The sequence below is a fragment of the Gavialis gangeticus genome, unplaced genomic scaffold, assembly GCF_001723915.1.
Source record: "Gavialis gangeticus isolate Ggan-Ray unplaced genomic scaffold, GavGan_comp1, whole genome shotgun sequence".
Lineage (NCBI taxonomy): Eukaryota > Metazoa > Chordata > Crocodylia > Gavialidae > Gavialis > Gavialis gangeticus.
The window spans coordinates 1,513,011-1,523,583 of NW_017728997.1; the positions used below are offsets into that span (position 1 = coordinate 1,513,011).

A 10,573-nucleotide genomic window follows, 5' to 3' on the forward strand; every position below is an offset into this window, starting at 1 on the left:
CTCTGCACTGATGAGAAGGGAGTTCCCCAGCCTGTAGGTATGGTGCTGGTTCTTCCTCCCCAGGTGAATTACCCTGCACTTGTCAGCATTGAACCCCATCCTGTTCCCATTGGCCCTCCCCTGTAACCTGTCTAAATCTGAATACAGCCTATTCCTTCCTTCTAGCGTGCCCACTTCCCCCAACATCTTGGTGTCATCTGCGAATTTGAACAGGGTGCTTTTTACCCCCTCGTCCAAGTCACTGATGAAGATGTTGAACAGTGCGAGCCCGAGGACCAAGCCCTGGGGGACCCCACTGCCCACATCCCTCCAAGTCGAGTAAGACCCGTCCACCACCACTCTCTGGGTGCGGCCCTCCAGCCAGTTGGCGACACATCTGACTGTGTAGGCATCAACACCACAATCTCCTAGCTTTTTTTATGAGAATGGGGTGAGAGAACGTGTCGAAGGCCTTCCTAAAGTCCAGAAAGACTACGTCCACCGCAACACCTGCATCTAAGGATTTGGTGACCTGGTCATAAAAGGTCACCAGGTTGGTCTGGCAAGACCTGCCCCTAATGAACCCAGGTTGGTTACCCCTGAGCACAGTCTCCCTTGCTGGCCCCGTGTGGACATGCGCCAGGATAATTCTCTCAAAGAGCTTTCCCAGGACCGAGGTAAGACTCATGGGGCTATAGTTACCTGGGTCCTCTTTCCTCCCTTTTTTGAAGATGGGGACCACATTGGTCTTTTTCCAGTCATCTGGCGCATTGCCCGAGCACCATGAGTGCTTGTAAAGCCATGCCAGAGGTCCCACAATAACATCTGGTCCACCAGGTGATTTCATCTGGCCCTCTGGCAGGTGCCTACCAATTCACTGTATCTGGCCTGGCCTTGGGCTGTCCATGCTGTGCTTGCATGGGGCTGAGCCCCACTCAGTCCCATGGGGACAGGGCGTGCTGCACTCCCACCCTTGCTTGCAGGATGGCCCTGACCGGGATGGGATGGCAGGAGTGTGGAACCTGGGCCAGCGGGGGCGCGGGGTCTGCTGGCTCCATCGCACGGGGCGCCCTGGGGCTCGCATGTAGTTTCTGCATTCTCCGCCCGAGCTGAGGTCAGTAGAAAGACTCCAGCGGGCTTTAGATGGGGTTCACCGTTGAGCGGCATAGCCTGTATTGATGAACAAACATAGTTAATAAATAGTTGTTTGGAAAGTTGTTGCTTGGGCACAGGTGTAACTAGGTTAGATGATTATTTCCCAGCTTCCTGACAAAACCCTGGTGGTACTTACATTACAGCCGGGGCTGTGGTTTTATGGTTAAGCTCTTCTGTTACGGTAGTACAATGCAGTTGTGTTTGGGTTTCTCCTGGCGCAAGGGAAATCTGTCATGTGACTGTTGCTTCTGGACCAAAGTACAGGGCTCGTTTTATTTAGGTATTCCTCTGTGCTCCCCACAACAAGTAGGGGAGGACTGTGGGGTAGAGCGAGGAGGAAAGGCTGAGATAAAGCTCCCATGGCTTTTATTTTCCCTATGTTGTATAGCATAAAATGTGTCTGCTTTGTGTGGATTCTGTGGTTTTGTCATTAGGAAGTTGCAGTTGCAAACGCATGTGGTCCAAATCCCTATTGAGTTATAGGCTTTGTGAAATAACACTGGGTCGAAAGGGGCTCAAGACTCTGCTTGCTACTCCTCCCATTCTCCTGGAATTATAAATCACAGAGACGGCACGTTTCTGGGAGACTTTGATAAGGCATTTGGAGCTCATTTAGAGGCTACGTTTACGCTTGGCTGGAAGAAAGGTCATATGTTTGAGCCTAACGTCTTCCAAGCTAAACACTCAAGGTTTTTTCTGACAACTGCAGCTGTGGAAAACCCTGTGTTTTGTTCGCTGGGGTTTGTGCAAAGTTGTTTTGTTTTTATTCTGTTTTTTTTTTCCTTTTGTGGTTTTGTGCTCCTTTGAGTGTGCTGTTTTTTTCCCCCTCTGAAATGATATTGTTCTTTGTAGCTACTGCCCCAAACCACAATTGGGTTCTTTTAATACTCAGCTTCGGAGCTGGCACTGGGAGGCTAAGTGATGTGTCCAAAGTTATACTGGAATCAATGGCAGAGCTAGCAATGGTGGCCTGAGACGAAATCCTGACTCTTTGGGAGTCGGTGCAAGTTCTTCTCACTCCAAGGCTGTGGGTGAATCCCAGGACCATCCGTTTCTCTGACGGTTTAGAAAACTTCTGTGGCTCTGTTGATCGGTTGAAACTTAAAAAGACCTTTTGACCACTTTAAAACTAAATTAAGAGGCTATCAATTGAGCTGAACTCTTTTTTCCTTTAATTTTGTCAGGAGGCTTTGATTGCCAGCAGGTATTGGTTATCACTTGATTTACATCTTGTTCAAACAAAAGCTCCTCCTTCAGTTCATGTTCTTTCTGCCCACATGAAAGATGCTATCCTTCTCCCTTTAATGTCATAGCATTTTTCTTGAAAAGCACTGGTTGTATGGTAGAGTAGGATTTTAAAGGAGCTTTGGTGTTGTAGGAAAGGTTCAGTTTAAAGAGTTGGTTGTCTTTGGCTCTTACAGAGAACAACAGAAATGGTCAGGACTGTAGAGATGTTGATTGGCCAAACATCATTGTTATGGGCCAGATTGCTGTCTAGATGGCTTTTGCTGCGTGTGAGGTAAGGATAATCGGAGAACATGGACTCATGGGGCCTGTCCAGATGAGCGCACGTGCGTTTCCCTGAGGACAGATAACAGCGGTACATAGTTGTGCCGCTGCTCCTTGTCCCTGGGGAATGCCTGTGCACATGCACCCTGGCACATGGCAGGTTGCCCTGGATGGGATAGGGGAGGCTGGTGCCAGCATCTGGGCTGGCCCCAGCAGCCTGTCCTGGGGCCTCCCGGGGCTGCAGCAGCAGCGATTCAGGTGCATGGAGCCTGGTTGATGGTTGGAGTGTGGCTCCAGCCAGCTAGGCTCTGGTTTTGTTTGGTGTACACTACTGCCACATGCACTGCCCCACTTTTTTTTGCTGTGGGTTGTTTTTTTTTGACACTGGGATCTCCTGGAAACCCCTGCTGTGCTGCAAATTAGTATGTACAGAGTATGTGGCTTGCAGTGCTGCAGACTGCACTTCTGGACCCCCTCTGTAGTGCTGCAGTTGGCAGCCTCCTTAGACAGCTGTTTTTGGGTGGAGTGGTTGGGAGATGATGCCAGGGAGCAGCTCTCCCCCTTCCTGCTGCATTGCTCCAGAACCTGCGCCTTCTCGAGCTCCCGTGGAGAGGTGCTCCTACAGCTTGGCTCAAGGCAGGAGGGCCCTGCCTCAGATCTCAAACTGTTCTGGTCTGTAGCATCCATGTAGCTCAAAATATCCCCTGCCATGTCTTCTGCGCTAAAGTGAACCTGATGGCTGAAAAGCAAATGACATATTTACTTCACAGCCTTGCAGCGGCGGATGGTTAGGGAGCACCAAAAGCAAGGCCCAAGGCCACGGCGGAGCTCAAAGGTCAGGATCAACTTCAGCACATGTCCCTTAGGATTGTGTTCAGATCCCAGCAGCCACGTGAAGAGCTGGGTTTATAAAAAGGCACGCTTTAGGCCAAAGCTGTCACTCTGCTACATATTTTGCCAGGGACAAATGGTTCTTGGTTTCCAGAAAAATCAGCTCAGAAGGAAACTCCTTGCAAATGTATCTTCCTTAACATTGCTGAAGGGGTGGGGAGGGGAAGCTGCTGTCTGTTCAGTCAGACCGTTACAAAGGTCTCTATAAACACAGACCAGCGTCTGTGAGTTGACCATCTTTTACCTTCTGGTTTTTTGCTTTCCCCCCTTATTCAAAAGATGCTCAGTAAAACACTTTGCAAATGAGATTTAGTACATGAGCTGTGGGTTGGTTCCTCCGCTGGAGCACCTCAGTAGAGCACCATTGATTTCAGTGGCCTTGCATTAATTTAAATCAGCCGGGGATTGGGTTCTGAACTTGCGAAACAGGATGCAAGGAGATAGAGCAAAGGGCCGCGATACTGGTATTCTACCTGCTGCAGCCAAATGTTGCCCCTGTCCCTACCCCCACCCATGCTCCTTTTAAAAGGAAAGCACCAGGAGAGATTGTCCCAAGATTGTCACTCCACTTCACTCCTCCCTTTGCAGCTGAGCGGCATACAAAGCTTCGTTCCAGTTCTTAGTGATCAGCTGCATTTCACAGTCTCATTGACAGGCATTTTGGGGCAGCTAACATGCTTCTTCTCTGCAGAGACAAGTCAAGCATCTCTACCCTTTTCAAGGTGATGTGAAGTAAAACATCCACATCTTGGAGGGAGATGATGAAAGGGGACATTGTGACTAAAGGCATAAAGAGAGAGGAGCAGATGTATTTTTCTTTGTGTTCCTTGTGCAGATGTGTTTTTCCTTGTGGGTTACAAACTGATCATCACAGTCTTGTGCTGAGTGTACTGGATGTCCCATTTTGACCACCCTTGTGGCAGCACTTAGGGTGGGCCTGATAGGGTGGGCCATGGAAAGCAAAACTGTCTCTTCACTTAGATACAACAGCCCCCCAGGTTAGAGATGAGGCCCATTGGCAGGATGTTTGCCTCATGTTTCCAAGCTGTATCTGCTCCTTTGGCTAGAGGGTTTGAACATCGTTTACTTGGGGAGAGAGGGGTTGGAGTAAAGGTGACTTTGTGTTGCCTTTGCGCTTGCCATGACATGGGACTGTACAAGATGCTGTCTGTCCATCACCATGGAGCGGTGTAAGTGGCATCCTGCTTTCCTTGTGGATGCGGTGTAGCAAAGGAAAGCTGGATTGCAAGGTGCGATGGCTATTCCCTTGAATCCATCCTCTGCTGGGGATTTAAAAGGCTAGTTTCTTATACAAGCTCTGCACTGGCTGGAAGGATGCGTGATGTATGCAGAAGTCTCCTCCTGGCCACTTTGAAGTCTCTCTATTTTCCTTCAGTGGCTTTAACAGCCATACAATAGCTGAGGACCATGCTGTCCACAGCTGTTGAATCAGGACCTTGAATAAATACTCCTTTTGTGGCTGCTTTTTTTTTTTTTTTAACTGTGGGAGATTTATTTGCATCTGTTTCTCCAGGTGATGAAAACCTATCACATGTACCATGCAGAGAGTATCAGCGCTGAGAGCAAGCTGAAGGAAGCAGAGAAGCAGGAGGAGAAGCAGTTCAACAAGTCAGGGGACATCAGCGTGAACCTGCTGAGGCACGAGGATAGGCCTCAGCGCCGGAGCTCTGTCAAGAAGATTGAGAAGATGAAGGAAAAGGTGGGTGGGAGGAATAATGAGTCTCCTTGTGCAGTTGTCAAGTCTGGGTGTGGGGGATCGCTGGCTGCTGACCATCTTGCTTCACTCTAGAAGCATGGCAGAAATCCTGCGGTGGTGAGGGTTTCAGCTCTTTCATTCACCACTTGCATGCAGCCATTTCTGTTGCCTTTTGAAGGGATGGGGGAAGCTGTGTCCCCCTCACTTTGTGCTCATGTGTATCTCAGCAGAAGTATCAATGAGAGCAATCTGTGGATGCCATAAAAAAGTCTCTTTACTGCCTGTTAGTCATGAAGATATGCCAAAGTCAGCAGGTAGCAAGGACTGAATTTGGAGTCAGGCTGCCACTTGTTAGCGGGAATTGGGTCAGGGGGACACGGAGGAGGTCCGTAAAGTGGGGGGAGATTGGTGGGGAGAGGGAAAGATGTGGCCAGCAATAGGGTAGCCACTGTGGCTCTTAGCAGAGGAAGAGGTGAAAGAGGTATTTGGAAGGTTCTCTAAAGAGCCATGACTTTGAAAAAAAATGCAACAAAAAGGCTGAACCAGCCAGCTAGAGCAAATGAAATCCTTGTACAGGAGCTATTTCGACTGTGGTTAGTGGGTTCTGAGAGACTTTGTCAGCTGCTAAGGGAGGAAGCAAACCAATAAATCTCATTTGTCACAAGCAGACTTTATCACATGAGCCCAGAGGTCACCAGGCAGGGAAGGATTGTGGTCTGGCTGCTCTGCATTGACTGCTTCTTTTTGTTTTCTAAAATTCCTTATTTTACCAACAAGCAATAGATATTGCAGCATTCACTAGGTCAGAGACTTGAAGAAAAAAGCCTTTAGGGAGCATATAACAGTGTTTCTACCTCCTTACACTCCTTGCTGAGCTAGTGGGAAGAGTGATCTGGAGCTCTGGTACAATAAGCAGTCTTTTCCCACAAGTTAACCTTTTGGCTTAACCCTACCAAATCCTCATGTTTTAATTTGACAGAGTCACCAAACATTTTTTATTGCAGCATGTGCTCTGATATTTTTTTTTTGAGAAGGAAAAGTAGCTCCAGTGGCTCAGAAATGGGTTGTTATATGCTGATTCACTGACCTGTGTTTGTTGCTAGACTATGACAGAGCACAAACCTCTTGTTTTAGCTTGCTGCACCCCAAGTCACTTAAGGCACATTACACCGCCAAATTTCCTACAGCGGTTGGAATTAATGCGCAGTATGCCACCGAGGCGTGCAAACACTGACAGCATTAAAGCAGTGCAAAAGCATTTAGACCGCTTTAAAGTGTTGTGCATACATGCCTCTTGTTTCGTCTACATGCAACCTTAATTAGAGACCTTTTGGGAACAACTGCCCTGAATCCAAATGCATAGGGGCTTTGGGTTCTGGGTTTCATTCTGAATTTTTCAGCTTGGGCCCCTGAGTAGAATTCTGTTTTCAGATACATCTGCATAAATCCTGGAGTAAGTCCAGGTGCACATCAGTGTAATGGTGAGTTGAATTTGACCCCTTGATCGTGATGTATGTCAAACCTTCCATGAATATACAGTTAGCAGGGCAGCAGCTGTGCTCTGAATGCATCATGTACAGCCAAGTAAAATGCACTTACTGTGCTGCTGAATGGACTAGGCGTGTTCAGACAGAATCACCCGCCGTACCGGGAAAGATACCTGCTGCATCCTATCCGATACCAAAGGATGTTACTGTGCAACAACAGCACGCTGTTGGGGACCTGCAATAAGAGGGAACGTGAACTCCTGAATGTCTTATTTGTGTGTTCTCTTTTCTCAGAGGCAAGCCAAATATTCTGAAAACAAGCTGAAGTGCACTAAAGCAAGGAACGACTACCTGCTGAACCTGGCAGCGACAAATGCAGCCGTCAGCAAATACTACATCCACGACGTGTCTGACCTCATTGATGTAAGTGATTATTCCCTCAATACAGCTGCCCCTCTCTGTTGGCAAGGGAGCAGCCAAGGCCTCAGCATTGTTTAGCCCTGGAACTGGCCCTGGGGTGTGCTCTGGTAGCAAAGGGGAAGTGGGTGGCATTTTGAAATCTGCCTACCTGGAGGCTGGGGGTCTTCTATGGATATTAGCATTGTTGCTATTTTTCCCCAACTGTACATGTGTAGGACTGACTGCCCAAAGATAGTGCAAGCATGTATGGATAAAAATTGAGGTTTCATTATATGGGAGTTGGCCTCCATCAAGTTTCAGGGAGGCCACATGAAAACAAAGTTGTTTTTAGTCTATGTTTAAATCTCCTGCTCCAGCATCTGAACAATAATGATTGGGTGTGGAGGGAAGGGGTTTGCAGCTGCTGATATGTATACATTAGAATAGGGCATGAACTAGCCCACCAAGATGCAAAACCCTCAAACCAGAGATGTCTGGATATGGATCCAAATCTGAATGTTGTGATTCAGGCCCTAAACCTTCAAGCTATATATTACTTCCACACTTCTGTCTGTCACATAATTCTATCACAGTCAAAATTGTGGCTTCAGTGCACCAGAGTTATGTCTTTGGTAGAAATTTCAGAGAAATATATTTGCTTAGGTTGGCCTTGTTTGAAATGGTTGAAATATGGCATCATCCTAGCATACAGATCTTTAGAAAGGCCAACATTTTTAAGGTGGAATTTATCTCTTGGCAGAAGGTCTGAAAAAAGATGCTCTACATCATTTAAGGAGCAGCTTAAGTAGTGTATTGGTTTGTCTATGAACCTTCAAAGTTGAGGTGGACTGTCACCTACCAGATCACCCAGGAAGATCAAAAGGTGGAGCGTCTTCTGTTAAAAGTTTGAACTAAATCTAGGCAAGCCTTTTTTAAATTTAAAACTGGAGGTGAATGCTTGCACTGATACTGGGAGCATCTACACATTCATTAATGTGCCTGAGATACTGCACGTTTAGTTTATTACTTGCTTAATAAAGTACTAGCTAAATGTGCAGTAACTAGAGTTACTGTGCAGTAACACCAGCACAGGATTATTTTGTGATATTTACTGCACATTAGCCTAATACACTGCAGTAGGCTTTTAGCATGGTTTTTAACTGCCACGCTACTGCACAATTAGGCTAATACGCAGTACACGTCTTGTGTAGATGTGCCTACTGAGATGCAGTCTGTTTCTTTGGCCTATGTCGTACAGGAGAGCAGATTGGTTGATTAAAATGGCTTCTTCTGGCCTGTCTCTGAACTTCAGAGAGATAAAAGAGAAACCTGAAAATCCATAGTTGCTGAGGGATCTTTACCATGTAAACTTCAGATGGAGAATTCATTTTGTCCTTATTAATTCCCAGAAAGAATTCCCATGGACTTCTCAAGTGTTTTTATTCATAGGTTTAGTATTGCAAATGCTTACGATTGGGTTTACGCCTGTCTGGGAGAACACTTGAGTGTGTGCTGAACTGCCACTGATGTCAGGGAGAGGTGAGCAGATGCGTGTTCAAGTTAAGCATGTGTGCAGAAGTGCTTTTCTGAACTCAGGTTCTCAGCTCAGATCTTATTCTTCCAAAACGTGTGATCCTCTTCCACCCAGTCCCTTGAAAACCCATTAGTGCAGTAACAAAGTGACCTGTATTTTTGAACTAGGCTAAGGTGATGGCACGCTACAAAAGTGCACGTATTAATAGTTTCTCAGGGACTTCACGGGGTGGAATAGAATGGCATTTATGTCCATGTAGGTGCCTAATTGGTGGAATAGGATTTGTTCCCTAGTACTTACTACTGTGAATAACCCTACTGCAATTCCTGTTCTTGGACACAAGCAAAGTTGTAACCTCAGAATCAGGCCATATATGTTTGCTAGTGCATTATACAGTCTACTTTTAAGTGATTCAAAAATTAGGTAGGCAAGGTTCTTTGGATAGATGTGATACCTTTTATTAGACCAACTGAGTAGTTGGAAAAAATGTTCTTTGCAACTACTCAATTGGTCTAATAGAAGATATTACATCTTCCCAAAGAACCTTGGCTGTCCATGTCTTTAGACCAACATGGCTACAACCAAAACCCTTCAAAAATTAGGGCTTGCATCTCCTCCTTTGGAGGCATCCCCATAGTTTTGCAGCTCCCACCATAAAGAATTTCTTCCTGCAAGTCATTTTTCACTGGCTTAAGTTACTGCAGTGATCATATAAATAACAGTAATCTATAAATATCAATAATACAGCAGTTCTTTGTCGAGTTTTTGTCTTGGATTAAATGTCACATAAATGCTTTATTTAAAGAACGGTACTGGGGTGTTTATCTTTCTTAATTAGTCCTCTAACTCTGATTTCTTGTTCCAATCAGTAATTGAAAGAGAAGTTTTGATGCAAGGCCACTGGGGAGTTCAAGATTAGAGTTTATGCTAAAATTGTATTTAGGATAATTTTGGATTCTCTCTTATTGGTCTTGGCCATGTTTACTTAGGTTAAAACAAAATAAAACAACAACTTGAAAATGGAAACATATGAACAGAAGGGCATAGTGATGTCTGCCTGATTTTCTTCTTGGGTTTCTGTATTTCCCCCCCACCAAATGAATGACTTGTTCTCCTGGAGTTGAGAGACTTTGGTTTCCTGGAGAGCTGCCGATACCAGTTTGGCTCTGGCTGCTTATGTTATTCCTCCCAACTTTATTTCCTTGCTGACACTTCCATTGGAGCCAGCAGATGGTTTTTCTTCCTCACTCCAAGAATCCCTTCAGGGAACTTTCACTAGAGCATCGTTGACTTTGTACAGCTAAATTCTCTTAATTATATTTTCCATTCACCAAAGAAACAAAATATTGTTGTGGATGCGTGAGCTGAACATGGGTGTCCTAAGTTCAAACCCCCAAGAGGAGAGCAGTTTATTTGAACAAACTTTGGACAAATCCGATGTGTATCGTAGAAGCACATTGGAAGGGAGGATGTCTGTCTTAGAATAAAGAGACCCCGTTGTCTGTATTATGAAGGGCCAAGAAAAGAAACACTGTTTTTTTCATACCTGCTCAGTACTAGTAGTACTCGTATGTTCACTACAGGGGAGAATTTAGAGCAGCATATTTTTCAGTGCAGTATTAAAGTTGCATTTTAAATCCTAATACATGTAATAACAACAACAACTTTTGTTTTGAAGAAATCCCGGCTCTAAAAAAGTTAGGCCTGTGTCTTTTAGATTTTAGTCTCAAGCATGTATGTGTGCACACACGTGTATATATACACACACACGGGCATGCATGTATAGGAATCAGTCTGTCCACCAATTAAATGCAACTGTGGCACATACAAGGTGGAAGCAAACATTTTAATGGCACGCAGCACTGCTGCACTATGAGCTCATGCAGGAAAAGTGAAGTTCTC

The 10,573-nt window shown here is 45.6% G+C and overlaps 1 protein-coding gene across 3 annotated transcripts in view; it reads left to right on the plus strand.

The window, feature by feature from the left end:
* SRGAP3 (SLIT-ROBO Rho GTPase activating protein 3) overlaps positions 1-10,573 on the plus strand; it is a 247,979-nt gene that overhangs the window by 173,660 nt on the left and 63,746 nt on the right. For all 3 annotated transcript variants that reach the window (XM_019504684.1, XM_019504685.1, XM_019504686.1), the window contains exons 5-6: positions 5,069-5,254; positions 7,033-7,161. In XM_019504684.1, the coding sequence (XP_019360229.1) occupies positions 5,069-5,254; positions 7,033-7,161 (315 nt within the window). The remainder of the gene's footprint in view (positions 1-5,068; positions 5,255-7,032; positions 7,162-10,573) is intronic.